General features: G+C 37.2%; 1 protein-coding gene across 1 annotated transcript; it reads left to right on the top strand.

The window, feature by feature from the left end:
- Positions 1-140: 140 nt before the first annotated feature.
- Positions 141-17,272, top strand: Smp_130410 (dynein light intermediate chain, putative; the record flags this gene model as incomplete). The annotated part of the gene is made up of 10 exons (XM_018790153.1): positions 141-214; positions 251-441; positions 482-712; positions 1,917-2,209; positions 2,718-2,811; positions 6,535-6,670; positions 6,712-6,865; positions 9,923-10,123; positions 13,789-13,960; positions 16,850-17,272. 10 exons carry the CDS (start codon positions 141-143, stop codon positions 17,062-17,064), a joined length of 1,761 nt encoding a protein of 586 aa, XP_018646400.1. The 3' UTR covers positions 17,065-17,272.
- Positions 17,273-21,475: the final 4,203 nt, after the last annotated feature.

Genomic DNA, 21,475 nt, shown 5'->3' with positions numbered 1-21,475 from the left:
AATCCTTTCATGAATAAATCATTAGAACAATGCTTATAGATATGGAATCTAGTTAAGCAAAACATCTTCGATTTCTTCTACAGCTATTTGAATTGTTTGACTTAATCGCGGAAAGTGGCTCACTTGTTTTCAAGGTCACGATGCCTTACTCGACTGTTACTGATTGTGACAAATACGAAGACAGTGATTTATGTAAAGAAAAAAAGCACCTTTGGTTTGTTGAAACTTTTAAATTCCTAATAGTGTGCAGGTCTAGTCTACTCGAAGAGGTTACACACAAGGCTGCAGTGACATTGTCTCCCTCCAAAACTCTAGTTGTTTTGGGGGATGACGAGTGTGGGAAAACTACTCTAATAGCCCGACTACAGGGTACAGAAGATCCAAAAAAAGGTTTCGGACTCGAGTACACCCTTTTGAATATCAAGGATGAAGACAGAGATGGTATGGATCGGTTTGATTCGGATGTTTTTACACTGCCTAGATCAAACGAAACTGAATGTGTGGATTTTGGACGGCAACACTATTCACAGTCACCTTTTGAAGTTTGCGATCAATGAAGAGTCTTTCGGAGATTGCTTCATTATGATATGTGTGAGCATGATGGAACCATGGAATATTATTAGCAGCCTAAATAAGTGGGTTGGTATCTTGAGGGAACATGTTGGTAATCTCAAAGTTCCAGATGAAAAGCTTCAAGAATACAAGAAAAATAGTTAGTTTTCCATATTTGCTAAAAATAATCGTTTTCGGGAAACAGACTGCAGCTTTTTGCCAAGTCAGCAGTTTTGTATGGTACCCCGATTATTTTGTAGTCTTCAACAACTGACGCTTACCTTCGCTAGTTTCTACGATAGACATGAAGTGGACGATTAGTGGGCACCCAAAATTAGTTTTTTTTATGTAGTCCTTAGTAAATAAAAACGCCTTAATGACTTGACAAGTTTTACGTTAAGAGCTACAAGATGTAGGGTTCGGAGGATTTCTTAGCGTAGTTAAGTGTTTTAGGTTTCTTCATTATTGGTTTGGTCAACTTATAGTTCGCAAAATGCATTTGATTATGTATTCTGTCTACTTTAAAAGTGCTACCGAAGAACATAGGTCTAGTCCATAAAGCTTTCACTTTGTTTGACAATGACAGTCGGAAAATGTTCAAATATATTCTCACGCCGCACATATTTCAGATCCTGATCTTTATAGGTTTTCGTTACTTAAGTATCGGGACTCTCGCTTCACAAATATTTGTCTTTTAAGATTACTTGGTTATTTAAGAAACATTTGAGAATTTATGGTTGTCCACCTGTGCATACTTCGTAGAAGTAATGATTTTGGTGTCGTTAAAAGCTTCACTTGAACGTTGGGGGACTATATGGCTTTCAGGAGATTTACTAATTAGTTCATTTTAAAAATAAGCGCAAAGTATGTTCTTGTACTCTTGTATGCATAAGATAATTCACTAATTTTCTATTCAGAACGTCGTTAAATACTTGAGGTCAATTGAAACCACTCAATATGCTCAGTGTGTTAACGTACCACTATCACTGCTAAATATATTTTATAGGGAGATATAAAAAGCTCAGTAAAGCAAGAACATACCATAAAAGGCAGATTACAACTCCAACCGTAGATACGCTGTGTGAGTAACTGCGAATATATATATATATATATATATATATATATATAATAGCACTTGATCTATGCGTTCGTAAAACAGTACTGTTTATGTGTAGTAAAATCATCAATTTGTCTTCACTTTTTTAAATAGTTGGATAACTGGCTCATTTCTAGGTTCTACATAAATAAGCTTTATATCCATTCTACTCTTATTATTCACATCTTTCGTAAATATTTTCTTCAGATTTCCTTTTATTTAATAAAAGCTGGACAATTTAATTATCAACTTTATTTCTTCCTCACAGTTTTGCGCCAGTTCTGTAGTTATCTAGAACCTGATGTACTGGCGAACACTGCTCATGTTGCACCCATATGTATCAGCCCATCTGGTAATCATCAACCTAATGGACAACCTGTTTCACCGAAAAAGTTATCGGGAATACACCCTGCAACAGCTGCCCTTCTTTCAAGTACATTAAACTCACTATCTGAAACTGCGTCTCAGCCACCATCTGTTGTAAATGTTGGACAAGCAAACATTTCTATGGAAACAAACACTGATGAGAATGCTCTAACCAACAATTTGGGGATTCCAATAGTTGTAGTGATGACAAAGGTGGGTAAAAAACTATACTGAAGTTAACTGACAGGCAGCCAACAGCAATTATTTTGAGTTTGTCGATCTTTAATTTATTTCTCGTAGGTTAGCTTAATTCGTGTAGTGTATGCTATCAACAGTGTATTTATTTCATATTACTCGTCTAGATCCTTTAACTTCCACAAGATTAAATGGTCAATAAGTCTACTGTAATGCCATTTAAAACTTATCCGTAATTTACCTCTTCATAAATTTCACCAATTCTTTTATTCACTTTGTATGCGAAAGCTGATTTTCCAGTTCTCTACAACAAAACCATAACTGATGTGTATTCTTATTCTGCCAGTCATCTGTGTCGCAGTTGATCTATCTATCTGTGTATCAAAAGGCTGGTATACTGTACAAAAGTTCTCGTATTATACTGCGTTGATAATCTTTGGGTGGCTGCTTGATATATTGTACTGGTAGCTGTCCACCAAGTGTATTAACCTTTTTTTTATTTCTTAAGGTTGATTCTATGGGGGCTCTGGAAAAAGAAAATCAGTTCACAGAAGAACACTTTGACTTCATCCAAATGCACGTTCGACGTTTCTGTTTGTCCTGTAAGTACTTTAGTTATTTATTTTTGTTGATCCTGTAAACCTAGTTAAATTGGTTCTTCTTGATTGTTCACTTTTCGTGTAGATATCTTAATGCCATTACTTATTAAACTATATTATTTTGATGACATTTGGTGATGGGATCACCAGTGTTCATTCTTTGATGGAATTTAATTGGGGGTTAACGCCAAAATACTGTCTCATGTATACACTCTAATAACGTGTTGTTCTATTAACCCTTCCATTATATACTGCCGGTGTCTTTTATCGTACCGGAAAAATTCTTACTACCATCAGACCTGTTGATTTTCTCATTCTGCCGGTCTGGTAAGGTTAATTTTCATTACTCACTAGTTCATTCATGGGATTATTGTTGCCAAACTGAATTGTTTTCTACGGTAGGTCTGTGGGAACTAAGGTGTTTCTGTTATAACTTGTGCCCTGTGTTCCTTGTTAATGTATAACGTGACGATGCCGTCAATTAGAGTACAGTGATTTATCGATCTGACTAATGACGCATGAAACCCGTGCGAGCAGTCTAGAATACTTACTAGTCCTGCTTTCTGCCTAGCCCAGCAAGTTAGGTCCAGAACACCAATCTCAGCCTCTGCGGTATGAATTATTTATTTCAATCATACTGGGTTTATATACCAACCAAACAGACCACGTCGTTCTATAAAATAGGAAACAACATTTGTACAAGATTTAGCTAAATGTGGCTATGAATAAGGGAGATAAATCGCATAATAATACTTCATAGGTCAAAATAAAGCTCATAAGAAGAGGGGCATGAATATGATTAGTTCAGTTACTTAACACTTATACGATAAAAATATACTCATAGTATCGGTCCATAAATGGATTCCAAAAGTTGCCACTCATTATTCTTATCGGGATATAACAGTTTCCAACCAATAAACAGCATCTATAGCCTTGATGCCCGACCGTTGCTGCTACTTTAACGTGGTGGTCGGGCTTGCCTATCGTGACGCATTAATCGGGCTACACTGACTGGAACATTCGTTCCTCAAGGTCTCACCATTCCAGATAGATGAGTTAAAGAACGGTAAGACTAAAAACAGCAAACGCAAGGTCCGATGGTGAAGTCGTGCTACCGACTGTACAGGGGTGTGAAGACTGTGAGTTGTTTCCCTCAACTAGGATGACAGCGATGCTGCCTTCCCACAAGGAGGGGTCGAGGTTAGAAAAGGTCGACCCTAAAAACTCACTTCTCGTCTTATTCCACGAGTTTCCGTCTCCGGTAGTAAGGTCTCAGTAAGTACGGAGATAACACAAAAACTACTCACGAAAGTCTTGTGTGACCGACCTCAAGCAGTTATCCCTTGGATACTGAGGTCACGCTTTCAGGTCACTAAGACCAACTCTAACCCAATTTCCTTTTTAGGTACCTTCAGAAGAACCCTTCTACGGTGTGGGCAACTGGGAAGTGATAACTGCCCTCATACTTCTAATAGCACTCAAGATCACTGTATTCATAATCAATCCTTTCAATTCCTATTATTTCTCCTATCTCGACTATCAACTCTATATTTCCTCCTCAAGTGTTACCATAGTCAATGAATCTAGTACGCGAAACACTGTCCCAGGTCTACTGAAACCTCGCTCCAAACTACACATTGGAGCCTTCAACGTACACACCCTATATCAAATCGGCTGACAGGCATCCTTGCCCAAAACCCTAGAGTCTCGTACCGTTAATGTATTCTGTGTCTCCGAAACACGCATACAGGATCCTAGTGTGGTCATTCATTTGACCTCACCTAACCAAAACGGGGAGCCGAATAGGTACACCCTTCGTTTATCTGGCGACCTGACGACAATTTCTCGTGGACTAGAGTGTATGCATAGCACTAAGTATAAAGGTAGAAAAAGCACTTTTAGAATGGCTTCCTGTGTACAGTCGCTTATGTACTTTTCAGCTAAACGGCTCCGTAAGAACTCGAAAAGATAGGAACACACGTCGTTGCCTTTTGGTCATTTCTGCCTACGCTCTCGCTAACTGCAGCTCGGATGAGGTAAAACTTGAATTTTACAGAAAGCTTTTTGAACTTCTTCAAAAAGTTAGACGCTCAGACACTACTCGTAGCAGGTGACTTTAATGCTGAAGTGGGTAGCTTAAACCAAACAGAAAGACATTTAGGTAGGTATACAGGTATTTATTTATTTATTTGAACACATAAATATTGGTACAAAGGGGAACCGAATACATATGCCCCGCACAAGTGACTTGATTCTTGTGTGATGTGTGTTACTGCCCGGGTGCCCGGACCGAAGCAGGTGGTTTTCTTAGGGGGCCACACCCGGAGCCTTTGACCTAAATGTCTGATCCACAAGGCAGTGGAACAACGTAAGGAGATGCAGTCCCATGGTGGCCGGCAATCAACAATTGGTTCATACTCCATTTGTTTCCTTGGGATACTGGAGCCCATGTGCACTATTAGCTTGAAATCAGGGTTTTCCAACTCCCCGAGGTGGACCCTCCGTGTCCATCAACCCGGTTAAAGCGCCGGACATTTGCTCTTCATCCTCTCAATTTCGTAACACCCTCCCCGCGTAAAGTCTGTGAGTAGGACTTCCTTGGCAACGGCTGTTTACGCGTGGCCATGCGAAAGCATTCCGAGGGGGAGAGCGGATTCTCCCCACTCTCGGCCGTACCAAGGCATTCGGGGTCTCGGTTAACAGATAATGGTGACCTTCTGCTAAAACTGTGCCTAGGCAATCGTTTATTTCTAACGAGCACTAAATTTAAGCATAAGGAGAGACATCGCCTAACATGGCGACCCCATGCACCAAACCAACGATGGACTCAAATAGACCATATTGCCATCAGTCATCGTTGGAGAGGCTCGATATAAGACTGCCGATCCTTCTGGAATGCCTGTTTAAACTCTGATCATGCTCTAATACGAGCACACATTTACTTGCGCTTCTCCGGACACAGAAAAAACGAAGCAATAATGATAACATACTATGTCACAGAATATGTCCAATCAATTAATATAAACATTTCTCACTTATTCCCGTTGATAGTTTACAGCAGTGATACCTAGTATGAAGACCAGATAGGTTTTATACACTAAACCGGACCTCCAGTATTACTCATCCAATGACGTTTAGAACAGCAGAAAGAAGTAAACTGTTTGAAATGGTATTAGAACTCAAGATCTAATGGAAGATAAATAATGATTACACTTACGTCACTGCTGCCGATATTAAAATACATCATCTGAGGTTTTCAATCATTGACTCCAACAAAGTATAGGTGGATAACTTGAATTTTTTAAAACACTTTGTGTTTTTTCCTTTTTAATTATGTTTCTATCCCGGAAGACAACCTCTAGATAATAAATAATATTGAGTAGACCAAGAATTTGAACAGAAGGATTTTTGTAATAATTAAACTATAAAAATGTGAATGTTGTCACTTTTTGTTTTTTTGTAGGGTTTGTATTAACCATATAATATGTCCTAACACCCCCGAATGATGTAAATAGTCAACAATTTCAATGTTTGTACATTGCCTTGATATAGGACTTGTTTGTCATTTTAAAATAGTTGGTTTTCCTGCACATATAAGTTAATATTACTCCCTAGTTAATGACTTCATAGTTTCTTTCTGTTTCTTTTTTTCAAATACATAATGTCTTGTAATATTCACTGACTTTTTACCACTTGAAATGATTGTCAATTTTTATATTCATTTAGATGGAGCGGCACTGTTTTATGTGTCAGTAAAGGAGGACAAAAACTGTGATTTACTGAATCGTTATCTACAAAGTCGTATCTACGGTTTTCCATTCAGTCAAACTGCGTATGTTGTCGAAAGAGACTGTATTTTCGTGTAAGTCTTCAATTAACCTAAGGAAAATAATTAACTTATAGTCCAGCCGGATGGGATAACCCAAAGAAAATTGGAATTCTTGAGGAAAACCTTACTCAAGTTCAACCGCATAGTCTCTATTCTGATGTAGTTCTTCCACCACCGTCAAAAAAAGCTGCAGTTCGCGAACCGGAACTGTTTGCTCAAGATGACCAAGTAGGTTGTATAATATGTTCTTGATGTGGCAAGTTTAACGGAAACCAGTAACTGAGATTTTGCCTGGAAAATACTGCATTCTAGCAAATCATCAAAAATGTTAATATTTGTCCCTTAAAACTGTCATTAGATAGTAATGTTTATGATAAATGTAACCAGGAATGCTAAATAGCGTTCATCTGGAGGCTACCGTCTCAAGCTCTATATTGATTATGAGTGAATAAAGCTTGTAATCAATCACGAAAATACAACTCTCAATGTTTCGAAAGTTAGACTATTCTCAAGGTGCCTGCAGAGTTTGGGTACGTGGAACTTAAGTTCGTGGTTCATAAATGTAACTGTGATTTAGGTTCCTTTAAGGGCTTTTAGGTTCCAGGAGATAGTGCCTTCGTAGGTTAATAGATTATCTGGAAATAAATCTCATATCCATTGTGGATTCGCCCTATTTAGCGTGCAATTTTAATTATCTGTTTGATTGAAAATTTTCTCAACTTAAGCGCAGGCTTATAAGAAGTCTACGTAATGATCGTGAACAGTGGTGGGTAGCGAAAGCAAGAGAGATGGAAAAGGCAGCGGCAATAGGTAACAGTAGGCAGCTATTCAGACTCGTTAAAGAAACCGGTATTAGGAACCCGAATATCAGTGAAACCATCTCAGATAAAGATGGGCATATAATTCATTCTCAATCCAGGAGGTTGGATCGATGGGCAGAACACTTTAGGGATCAGTTCAACTGGCCTTCAGCCACACTTCAATTACCCACGATCCCCAGTCGTCCTGAATGGCAAATTGATGTAAGTCCTCCAACCCTCTGTGAGGTTGAAAAAGCTATAGGAAATCTGAAGCGAGGGAGAGCAGCAGGCCCTGACAGGTTGACCCCTGAGATTTTTAAGGATGGTGGTCCAGTACTAGCAGTGAGATTGACTGAGGTCTTAGGTAGAATCTGGGAACTGGACGTAATTCCATCTGACTGGTCCCAATCACTGATTGTGCCAGTTTATAAGAAAGGACAAAAGTCCTCTTGTGACAATCACAGAGGGATCAGTTTGACTAATATAGTGTCTAAAATATTAGCTTCAATAATACTAGGTCGCCTAACCAAAGCTCGTGAAGAGCAGACTAGAGAAAACCAAGCTGGTTTTCGACCTGGACGTGGTTGCATAGACCAGATATTCACCCTACGTCAGGTCCTAGAACATAGACACAAATTCAGACGTCCCACAATAGTAGTATTTCTTGACCTTAAGGCGGCATTTGACTCTGTTGATCGTGAGGTTCTATGGCAATGTTTGTCACTGAAAGGAGTACCAAAGAAGTACATTAACCTCATAAAGGCTCTCTACTCGAGCACAACTGGTCGAGTTAGAGCCTATGGCGAACTGTCATCAGAACTGATTACCACAAGTGGCGTTCGTCAGGGCTGTCCACTCTCCCCATTCTTGTTTAACTTTGTCATTGACTTACTTTTAGAGATAGCACTTTCATCAGCTAAACCTCCAGGAGTTGAACTTTTACCAGGAGACTCACTTGTCGACTTAGAATACGCCGACGACATAGTTTTACTCGGTGAAGACGCTGACAACATGCAGAGTCTTCTGACCACTATAAGCAACAATGCAGGCATGTTCGGAATGCGATTCTCTCCCTCGAAGTGCAAAATGTTACTTCAGGATTGGGTTGCATCGACACCTGAACTAATGATAGTGAGTGAAGTAGTTGAGCGTGTAGACCACTTCACTTATCTTGGAAGTCTCATCAGCCCTTGTGGTCTGGTATGTGACGAAATCTCAGCACGGATACAGAAGGCTCGTCTAGCTTTCGCCAACTTGCGTCATTTATGGCGTAGGCGAGATATCCGTCTAGCAACCAAAGGACGGGTTTACTGTGCAGCAGTTCGCTCCGTCCTACTCTATGGCAGTGAAACATGGCCAATAAGAGTAGAGGATATTCGTAGGCTACTAGTGTTCGATCATAGGTGTCTTCGAAGCGTTGCTCGTATATCCTGGGACCACCGGGTAAGTAATGCAGTTGTTAGGAAACGAGTACTAGGTAGGGATGGCAAATCGATTGATGAAGTAGTGAAACTTCATCAGTTGAGATGGCTGGGACATGTGTTACGTATGCCCGACCACCGACTGCCCCGACGTGCAATGTTTCATGGTGTAGGAGTAGGTTGGAAGAAAGCTAGGGGTGGCCAGACCAAAACGTGGCACAAATCAATGAAGTCACTGACAAGTGGACTGGGCCATGTTGGTAGGTGTAGACTACCTGGTTGGGATTCGCGAGATGACAGCAACCGATGGTTAGAGACCTTGAATGACATGGCTCAAAATCGTTTGCAATGGCGAAGATGCATCCACTCTTTGTGTTCTACCAAATTCTAATCTTCTGAATTCCTCATGTCTTTATCTTTTTCTCTTTCCAAATTTATTTCACTGTACTATACTCCTTCAATAATTTCTTGAAACCCCTAATCTTTTGGATTTCTGATTATACTCCTACTACTTCTACCACTATGGGATTTGAATCGACAACTGCATCTCTGTGCTAATGTGGTATGGCAACTCGAACTGATGTACGTACGTACGAAGTTCTACGTTGTGACTGACTGACTGACTGAAAATTTTCTCAATCAGGACGGACATAATCATGAAAACAAGAGTATTTCTAATTTATGTATTTTTGGGGAACTGTTCTATGGGTGGTTTTTAATCTTCACTTTCATCATAATTTCTAAATAGTATCCATTAATATCTACTACTCAGTCAAATTTCAGTCTCATAGAGATGTGTTATAAAACTATGTGAAGTTGCTAACCTTTTATGACGAGTTACTACATTTAGTTTCCTAAGTAGCTATCAATTGACTGCGACATTATATCAGTCGTTTCAGCGGTCAAATCAAGTACGTAGTCAAAATATTTAGTTTTAAATGTCTTTATTCCGAATTTAGATGTATGTAATAAGACTACCGTACCACTTTTCGCTTTGGGCACTGAATTTTATTAATAATATGTTTTACGTAGTGTCTATACATTTTTAGTGTTTTTTCATATAGTCATTTCTTACTCGACTCTCGGTCAGTATGCAAAGAGATAATGCTCAGGCAAATATTTCAAATAATACAATATCTGGTAATTCAGATTCTGTCATGGATCAACTTGGAGCAGCTACTGCCTTGATGAATCCGTCTTCTAATGTTGGAAGTAGACCAGTTTCTGGATCTCCCCGCACACCTGGTTCTGCTGGTAGATCAAAGGTATTCGACCAAATATTTTTGTCACAGTATTTCATTTATTTGGTAAACAAGATCTATTATTTCAATTTTCTCGATTACTTTTAATTTCCAAAGGATTATTTTCTACATTTAATAATCTTCCTCATTTGTAAGAGCCTATAGTTTGATAACTGTTTTAGAAGCTTTATGATCATAATAAATTCAGCCAGTGCATGCTACTAGTAAAAATTTACGCCTGATCCTCATAAGTAAAAAACTGTTCTGTAGTCCGTTAATCAGCATTGACACCCGAAGTACGAAATTTGCTACCTCTTAGGATTATATTTGTCTGGCCCTACAAAAGTTTATGCAGCATGAAAATGGTCCGCTAATCGCCAATTGAAGCATTTATTCTCGTGCGTTCAAATCTTGATGTAGGTGTAAATTTGTCCCAGTTCGTAGATAATTTTTCTTGGTTAATACATGAAAGTACAAAACCTGAATCCAAAGCTTTCCATTGATTTGGCGCTAAAGTTTTTCATTGTTCTGGCTTATTGTTCTAAAATGCATTGTGTTAGGTTTTACTTGCCCAACATTATTAATTATGTTGTGTGTATGTTGTTCGTATTCTTGACTATCTGAAATTCTAGTACACAAAGGTAATCGATTTTGTTGTATTAGTGTTACTGATATTACTTATTTCATGATAAATCCTAATTTATTTTACTTCTGAAGCTTGTTTTCATCTTCTTAATATTGTAACTGTAACAACTGTTCTTCATGGGCTACCAATAAACAATATTTGTTTTATGTATATGAATACATAATATTATGATGAGACAGTGTACAAATTCTGTTTTTAACGAAAGTCCCTGTCTTTAAAAAAGCAAATATGATTTACTGTTATAATTGTTTTTGCTAATAAACGACCCAGCTACTCCTATTGCTCAGTATTCTTATACAATGACACTCGACAAAATCCCCAAAATCAGAACACATTGAACAAGAACGAAATTGTATTCAAAATAACAGGGGTAGGTAAACAGCAATCAATGGTCAGAAAGACGTTCATATATTTATAATATATGCATAAGAAGCTTCTAGATGTTTGTCCAACAATCTACCAGAGCTGATTGGTTTAGAATTAACCAATCAGTGTGCGCCGTCACGGTCATGCACATAACGTGCCTTAATCCGGTTTATTTCCCGCTAACATTTACATAAAAGTATCACCTGTATATTTTTATCGAAATGATTGAAACTGATGTTCTCTGTTAACAAGTGTCATAGGTTCCAAACTTCGGGAAGTTTATAGTGTATTGGATATCGTTGTAAAAGTAAATATTTCAATGCGTTATATATTTCGATCTTATCTTTAGGAATATCCTAAATATTCCATGCACTTTTCCGTCTGATCCATCAATGTGGCGTACTGCATAGACCATTATAAAGAATAAGGATAGATTCCAGTAAATTAAGATAACCGACCACCACCGCATTGGTCGAATGGCGTAACACAGTTCCACTTGAAGGAGTTTGGTCGAATAAATAGAATCATTAGCTTTAATACAACATATATTTCATAGTACACAGTCATCTGAATGGCTTTTGAATTAAATCACTCTTATTATCCATTGATTTTGTTCTCGAATCTTATGATAAATACCATGTCTGCTAAAGATTAATGTCACATCACACTACTAAATAATAAAATTGTGATTCGGTATCGCGGTGTCTTTTTTGCTGTCGTTGAAATCCTCATATTATTTTACAAAACCTCAATCAAACACTGCTAGCTTTTATTTGATGTCGATTTGCTAGTTAGTATTTCTCTCAAATTTCCTTTAAGTATGTCTAAAGTATCTCGAGACTTGATTGTCATTAATTACACCACCATTTAAATACGTTACCTTAAAAGGTCTAAAATAATTCATCTTAAACTAAATTAAGGGATTTTTTTAATCTAGTAACATTATATTCCTGTCTAATTTACCTTAATTTTTATGTTGACAATTTCAAGCAGTACGTAATTTAGATCAACTATTATTTCAAAATCTTTTTGTTTGTATACAGGTTCATATCATTATCATATTACCTTTGTATCATTTAATTCACTGGAGTTGTTTTGTTTGAAGTCATTGGACTGCCATATATGTGTACAAATCGATCAGATAATAATAATAATAATAATAATAATCTACATCATGATTAGCCATGTTTTAACAATCGATAAGAAAAGAAACAGAAATTTGGTATAACTATAATCGATAGACATACATTTAGATAGTTCTGTTTATCAACCTAATAGTATAATTGATGGCAGAGAAAAGTCAGTAGATAGACTATGTGAACCAATGAAAATAAGTGATCCCGGTTTATAAGAAATAAAAATTTTTAGTATTTCACTTTGTTTAATCTCGTATAAACTCAGACTATGTCAATATGTTTCACAATATATTGCAATAGTTGCAACACAACAGTACGTAAACTGAATTATACATGAGCTATCGATTAAAGAATTAATGCACTAGTAATTTCTTGTTAAGAATGGTTTCGCAACATGATGTAGTGTTACAAAATTTGTGATAATCCCCAATTGTTCAGTGACGAAATTTCCAAGTTTCAGGTTATTTTAACTTAGCAAAACTACGACATGTGATTTTGCTTATTGTATTTGGTATAACGGATTGTTTAAAATATTTTTATCATACAGGTATACTACGATAATGAAACTAATCGTGTTATATCAGATCCAAGATTCGTGACTCAGAATAGAGGACCAGAGTATAGACTAGATAATAAATTACTCAACACAATTACAAGCGGTCACTCTTAGTGAGTCTGGAGTAGAAATCAATGAGATGAAAGGAAACCACATATTTAATAGTCCATAGTCTGTGCTTGTTTGTTCACGCTTAACGACCAATCATATTTTACTTTCACTACCACATTTCAGTATTATAGGCTGATCATTGTTTATCAATGAAAAAATGTAATTTATTGAGTGTTCCACTCCACTTTCTTGTACAACCCTAAATAGCAATATTTGCCTTTATGTTTTAATTTGACCGGGCTACTCTCGATCTCACACTACAGCTAGCTTAATATTTGACTTGTGCAACGCATGGTTTAACTTCTATATATGATAATTAAAATAACTCATGTCGCTGAATAAAAATTAAAGGAATTCGGCGATGAAGATTTCCTTTTTAATGAAATCACTTACCTAAGCTGTACATTCGTATTTATAGTTGTATGGTAAATATATATCTATAGAAAGATAGGAAAGATTGCATCATAAAGTGATTTAAGATTCCAAATACCACATGAGGTTGTGTAATAATCAGAGGGTTAAGGAAAAATAGAAGGATGAAAATAATTTACGGATGCGAATAATGACTCAGCTAATAAATTCACTTAAAGTAGATGAATTTTTTTATCTTCACTAATATCTACAGTTTCTAGCTAATATATTCCGGATAAAATGTTTATTTCTAGTCTCTTAACAGTAAACCAAACACCATAGGTACCAATAATAAAGTTTGAGTCAATTATTTCAGATAAATTGAACTTTGAGTAGAATGTTAATAACAGAGTAACGCTATATTTGTGGAATCTCGATAATTAGCAACACTTTATATCAGCTTTTACATCATCGTTTGTACCCTATTTCTGTTCACCACTCAGTTCTGTTGTTTATTTCTTAGCCTTCTTCAGCTGTTGGTGGAGCTGCTGGGACAACAGGGGGACCTGGATCAGGGGCTTCTGAAGGTGTATTAGCCAATTTTTTCAATAGTCTGCTTAGCAAACGCACACCTGTTGTTGGTGGAGTTGGCGGCATTGGAACATCTGCATCATTAAGTACACAAGGTTCTTTAGGTAATCAGACAAGTTTTGTTGAAATATGCTTGTTAGTCTTCAACGTATTATAGAAACATTGCTTTTTGTTCCTGCTTTTATCACTTAAGGACTGTTATTTGACCGTATTGAAATTCTTATAAAATAGTTTATTGTGGATGCTATATGTATATTTTTACTGCTTAAGTGTATATTTTTTGAATAACTTAATTCATAATGTATAATCTATACAAAACTTTGGCATAAGTAGATTTATCGTAATGGCTTTTTTGAACTTGATATTTGACATTATGTCGTATTACTTGTAACTCAGTTACCTCTACAGCAACCTGCACGTCGGTTTTACTTTAATTAAAACATTTGTATTTGACATGGAGAGGCAATCAGAAGTAGCCTAATGGAAGTGTTAATCGATCCCAATCAGAAGTGACCCAAAGTTCAAGTGCATTTCGTTGGGTCAATAGGTCAATTTTCTAAGGATATAGTGGTATATACATATGAATGAGTATTTGTGCATTTCATCTGGTAATCCAGTACACTTTCTCTCTCACTCTTGTGTTCTCGCTCAAATAGTCAGTTGGGGGGATAGGCGCATACTATTCTGTGTATCTAGTGTCAGATTTCGGACACCGCACGCCGTAAACGTATTTCTCAATTTCAATAAATGTATTTAAATCCTACCTAAATATGTATTCAGTTTCTTGCTTTTGTATGCACCCTTTATGGTGGATCGCTACCTTTAAGTCTTCAAGGAGAATTTACGGAAAAGCTGTGTTTTGTTGCTTCTGTTGATACTTAGGTTAATTTTTAAGATCAGCTGATTAAAGAATAGTGATGCATTTACACCAGTTTCCTCGTGCCCCTGATTTCAGGACTTAATTTAGCCTTAGAACAATTTACTAGATAAGTCCCTACACTGTCACACAAAGTTTCGGCATGGCTAACATCAATGATGTCCACCCGTTCTCGCTTCTTTGTGTGGACTTTAGTGTGTTGCCTTCAACCGCATCTTTCGATCGAGCTATCATTGGAGACCAACAGTTTCCGGTTAGGTAGCTGACGTTCAAACAAACTTTACACAACTTATTTTAGAGGCAAATTCTACTTGCTTATTAGGGTCTTTAACTTTAAACTCTGATCTAGGAAACAGGCTTGTAAACACATTAAACATAATAGTCTGAGGGGACTGAGTCTGCTATGTGGAGTGGCTTCATCTTCAACTGCACTAGTAAATGATTTACAATTGCCGAGGGAAAGTTGTAAGATTCAACGTCAACTCTGTAACTTATTTATGTTCCATAAGGTGCTCTAAGAAAGGATAGGTAATTAAATATTGGATTTAGAGTCACACAGGATTACCTATTACGGTATTGTGAAGTCTAAGTTAAGACCACCATAGTATATTGTGCCTTATTAGAGTCGGAAGTAAGCTCTCGTAAGGCGCTAGAAATTATAGATGAGGGACATGTAATAGTTTAGACGTTTGTCGATAAATTTGTAAATATTTCCAATATTGAAGGAAACTGTCTAGATAATTAAAGAAGTTATCATGTGAATGAACTCCGAAGTAGATGAGCCACGTCTCAGACTTGAATCCTTCGAGGACCATAGATGATATAGATCTCAAATTCACAGTGTATACGAAACGAGAGTAGGCGAACGTGGTCTGAAAAATAATCGGAATTATTTGTGAGCCTACGTTTAGAGACTTTAAAGAACTTGTGTACGGACAGTCTGAAATAGCCAACATTAGGTATAGGTTACTCGTTAGTAGAAGTTCAACCGACCGTGGTTAATGTGAATTCTTGTTTCATGAACAAGAAATATAGTGCCAAATTTAATAAGTCTAGAACATTATTTACAAGTGCAGTTGAAGATGAAGCCACTCCACATAGCAGACTCAGTCCCCTCAGACTATTATGTTTAATGTGTTTACAAGCCTGTTTCCTAGATCAGAGTTTAAAGTTAAAGACCCTAATAAGCAAGTAGAATTTGCCTCTAAAATAAGTTGTGTAAAGTTTGTTTGAACGTCAGCTACCTAACCGGAAACTGTTGGTCTCCAATGATAGCTCGATCGAAAGATGCGGTTGAAGGCAACACACTAAAGTCCACACAAAGAAGCGAGAACGGGTGGACATCATTGATGTTAGCCATGCCGAAACTTTGTGTGACAGTGTAGGGACTTATCTAGTAAATTGTTCTATAGGCAAATCAAATTCTACAAAGTTTTGAGTAGTAAGTAAGGGACAAAACATGTGAGTCATTAAGATTTAGTATCGTTCCGAAAAAAATCACATTAAGAGCAAACCAATTTGTTAACTAATTGTGGATTTGGAGGCTTTTCATTTCAGAATATGTGGCTTAACGTTACGACTTTTTCTTGCATTCATCAGTTCACTTTTTTAGTAGCTGGTCACAACATTATTCTATCCTTTAATTTTTCTATCAGCTTCGTGATTATTTTTGTTAACGTCATTGTTTCTACTGTTACCACTATCTTATTATCGGTTTCTTCTTTCTCTTATATCGAAAGAATTTATAGAAATGTATGCATAAATTAACAAGACAGGGTTTTTTGTCTAGGCAGACTTCACTCTGATTCTTTGGTTTCTTGTAAATGTCTTCCGTAAAAGTAGGATCTCTATTTGTATGCAAATAGTAAATCTTTATTCTTGTTTAACATTTAAAAGCTTGGTGACCTAAAGAAACTTCTTAGCGAAACAGTAAGTTGTTTATTTTATTGATAGATTTGGTTTTTTATTTGTTTGCTATTAAACACCAGATATTTAGAAAATTATTGGTTCTTCTTATCTTTATTTTTGGAAAAAGTAATTTGTATAAACTCATGAAATTCGTTTTTCACGTTAGAATAAGTGATTTCTTTGCTTTTTATAAATTAAATTCCTGCAGATAGGACGTCGATCTCACAAAAAGATATTCAATCTGAACTGAAAAGGCTGGCTCAAAGTTCTCGTGAAGCACTGGATGTTGGAGATAATGGTCCTGAACAGTTATTGGGTGATGTTCGACAACAGAAACTGGACGAAGTCAAATCAGTTGACTCCGGATCATCTAAATTGACCAAGACAACATCTAGCTTCAGCGAGCAACCAAGTCAAGTTTAGTTATGCATTAATTCTTATTATTTCCGATATTTCTCATCTACGAATTCAGTTAACAATTCAGATTATCTTCGTTACAACGAACTGTATGCTTTAATGTGACATTTTCATTCTTTTTCTTATTCTGATGCTTGGATTTAACGTTCGAGTTCCTTTTTAGGCTTAATGTTTATATCAAACAAGTTTCTCCAACATGTGACTCATAACTTAGAAGCCAATCATCATTTTCCTAGAGCAGTATTCCCAGAATCGAAATTTGTGCAAAATGACCTTATTGAAGCAGTTCTGTAGAAGGGACATTTACTTAAGCTGTGTGTCGTAAATTGACCATCCTTTCCACACCTATACGACAGGTAAAAATGGCACGACTTGTAATTAAGTGCATGTCTTATGTAGGGATGTCATCCTTATGATTAACTTGGGATCAAGTGACGTACGCGATAAACTAGTCAGTGATTTGAACTGTAGTCATTCTGTAACATCAAGTAACAAAAAAATGTCAACTGGGTTAGGCTGGCTTGGCTCAATTGTTGGATACTACGAGTATTGGTATATGCGTGTATCAGTGTTTTAGCTGGTACTTTTCGTTTTTTCGGAGATATTAGTAGACTGGGAATACTATGCTTCTTAAAACCAATGCATTTATCCAATAACACGACCCGGGTGGGCGGGTGCTTCATAAAAGCTAACAGTGTCAATTATTTGAGGTCTATAAAGTATAACATAGGTGGAAGGTCGAAACATCCCTAAGCTTAATGACTTCACTGTGCTCGGTAGTCGACACCAATCTTCTCAACTAATCCTTCCCACGCGAACAGAAAGACGTTGTGCGATATTTTCCTCGACAAATGTTCGTCCGGTAGCGATTGTTTGGCCGTCTATTACAAAACTCAGCATACAACCAGTGCGCAAACTTATTTTGGCGAGTTCTGTTAATTATTGGTGCTTCTGACGTCACTGTAGTCAGCTTCAATGACTAGTCGGAGTTGCCGTAATAAAGCTATATTAACATAAGCACTAAAGCAGTTAATTGATTATGGTGGGCTTAATGTGCGAACGTGAGAACAAGTTTTAGCTAGAGAAATGATGTAATCTGGCGTCAGCATGTGTCGAGATATATTACTGGTAAGCAGCGATGTAAACAAAGCATGGTGATACAGCGCCAGCTGTAATTGATTTGAGTAATTTGCATAGATAACTAATTGCCTAACACTCTTATGTAGAGCAGACGTTTCCTACAAGTTGAACAGCTTCGTGTGAACTGTCAGTGGAGTGAAACAAAGCATACTGTTTGTTAGTAGACTTGTAAAACAAATTGACGCTGGCAAATAACAACTGGCAAGCATCTGTGTTTCTCCATATGTCTATAACCAGCAACGAGAACTAATACTAGGAGCGTGTTCGCAGATCACAAATCAGAGAAGAGAACATAAACGTTTCAGGTTGGTCAGTCTTCGGCGTCTCATGAGCAGCGTAGAGACATATCAAAAAAATGGCCCGGATTTTCCAAAAAGTACCCGCTATATCAGCTCAAGCATCGCGAAAATGCTTTCATTTTCCAAAAAGAGCTCAGGAGATGTCGAATATCTCTGGAATTTGACCCACAATTCCTAAAGGGTGTCTGAGGTATAAACGTGATTGATCATCTTAACAGGAATCATGACATATAGAATCTCGTTATTAAGAGGGTGTAATTGTTTACTAGTAACTTTCGTGAAACACCAGCTTCCGCACACAACTCACAGTTTGTTTCTATCTTCTCAGCTAGACTCCATCAAACTAACTTAAGTCTTCTAGTTTATAAAAGCGATATGTATATTCGTTCTGTAGCTGTAAATAATTCCCCAAAATCCATAGCTCATTAAGTGTTCGACATTGGATGCTGACCATGTTGTTTAAGTGGACTTGTTTAACTGAAGGCTTTCGGTCATGCATCCGTACCAGATCACGTTGCAACACTGCGTGGGACACAGCTCCTACGTTTCATTAGCCAGCTTATAGAAAAGGTCCTCGATATATTGGTAACGAATCAAATATATCTTTCCTGCCTCTTCTCGTCTGATTTCTATCTGACTGGGAACGATCGAATATAGGAGGTGCTACTGGTAGCTAGTTGTAAAACTAGAATATCCGTGGTATCCTCAGTTCTATTGAAAACGTCGCAAATTATGCAACCTACCTATGTACGAAATATGGCGTACTGTAAATTACAGTGTTTATTGTAACAATAGCAAAAATTGGATGGCGTTAACGTCATCCTGCACATTTTCCTAGACACAGGTTCTTAAAGGATCCCGAAGCTTGTGGTTAAATCATCTTATAAACCAGTCACGGGAAAGTACCAGAATAGGAAATACGATGCTCGAGTGCTTCACAACAATCTAAGAAGTGACTCGTCATAACATGAAGTTTGATTTTCCGTGCCTCGAGAAAGTAACATTGAAAACACGAAGCGAATAGTGTGATTGGAGAAAATCATGTACCAATATTGCACAAGTAGGGGAAAATTTGCACACAAGGAGACCAAATGCCTTATAAGTACCAGGTAATTGGTGAGACAACTCGAAATAGGCAGCATTTGTCTTGACGAATGTCGATACCACAAATATCGCTGTAATTGTTTGAAGTATCTTAAGCATTGTGCGGACTGGAAATCCCAAGAGTAACTCTATTTAACCAAGAAGAATCATATGGACACGACCGAACTTATTGTATTCGGAATTCCAAATGAAGTTTGAAAAAATCATTAGTTCATACAAACAGAACATCTGCCGCAGCTTAAATTGGAATATGTTGTCGAATTTATGTCTTCTCCTTAGATTCATTGTCTATCAATTAAACTGCGCATTGGATATACACTCTGCATGGTGTAGAATATACTCATTAGTATCAGAACTAACAAGTGAAATTGGAATGAACTCCCCTGGGTCCTGGAATTGTATATGATCAACATGTCGGTTGTGTACTGAAAACACTGATGTCTAAAATTTGAGCAATAACCTTTCCAACACTATCCTCCACACGAAAAAATATTCGATCTTTATATCCCAAAGTTATAGATGATATGGCTTCATTTAAAACATATTTCTCACGTTCATTAGGGGATTCATTAGAAATGACTTCATGATAAGAATTAACAACATTTGATATGAAATCATCTGTATCTTACATATGTTGGCAATTTTCGCGTTTTCGGACATTTTTCTACGGTACACACATTAGTGAAGTAGTTTGAGAATACTTGAGATTTACCAAAGCCATCCTCCACTAATGATGAAGCATTATTATCTCCCCATTCTGCTGGAATATTTCCCCTTCATTTTGTCCTTCTATTTATATACTAATACAGTAGTTTAGAACATTCTTTAGATTTCGTACCAATGTTTCTTCATTCAACCTTCTAGACTTGCGGAGGGTATTCCGATCTTCTCGATACTCAGATTTTATCACATCAGTCTCCAGTAACCTTAATCTATCAGACATTTTTTTCTTTTACGGAGAAGGATGCGAACCTCCCTACTGAAACATGATGGATAGTCTCGCGAACGCCTTGGTCTAGTCAAAGGGATTTAGGGTGCAGTAACATCGAAATATAAAATTCGAAATGCATACCAAGCTGTTTCAGTTTGGGACTAGCTCTATTGTCCAAACTACTGATGATGCTGCATATATAATATATTGTATATTAATTTTTAAGACGTAAGCTCTGGGTTAAGCTGATGCGGTTTTCGGTTGTTATATGGAAGTCAAAGTTTAGAACTGAGTGATCACTTTTGCCAAGGGGTAGTATCTAACCAAGGTTCATGACGTCGTCCTCATAATGGGTCAATATGAAATCTAATAAGAATGATTCAGAGTCCACATCGTACCTATGCCCTCCTTTCACATGTTTTACCAGGGCACATGTGATAACTGTATCAACAAGTCAGTTCTCAGATTTTTACAAACTACCTTAGGGGAAATAAAGTCCCCTAGAATTAGACATGGACCACTTTGTGACAAAGTACTGAGACTGTTTAGCAAGACTTCATTTATCTCACAGCTTGGATTGCGATAGACCAAACCAACCAGCAGCTCTTGTTCATCGTATTTCAAGCGGCAGCTAACTAATTCGCACGTGTTGCTCTCATGGGATACACTGTCGATAAAGTCTTAGGGATAGTATTCCTAATGAAAAGATCTATTGCCTGTCTTTTAAGCTTATGGATTCTGTCGGCTCTTACCAACGTGAAACCTCAAAATCAAGTTCCATACTATCTATATGCTGCGTCAGCCAAGTTTCTGTGACTGCGATTATATCTGACTTGGTTGAGTCAATCTGTACACCTAGTTCCGACTGTTTATTGAGCAAGCTTCGAGCATTAGCGCGACAGAGCTGAAGCTTATTTAATTAGCATTGTTCAAACTTTTGTCA

This window comes from Schistosoma mansoni (genome assembly GCF_000237925.1).
Source record: "Schistosoma mansoni, WGS project CABG00000000 data, supercontig 0126, strain Puerto Rico, whole genome shotgun sequence".
Lineage (NCBI taxonomy): Eukaryota > Metazoa > Platyhelminthes > Trematoda > Strigeidida > Schistosomatidae > Schistosoma > Schistosoma mansoni.
Note: the sequence above shows the minus strand (reverse complement) of the source record. Positions and strands in the feature narration are given on the sequence as shown.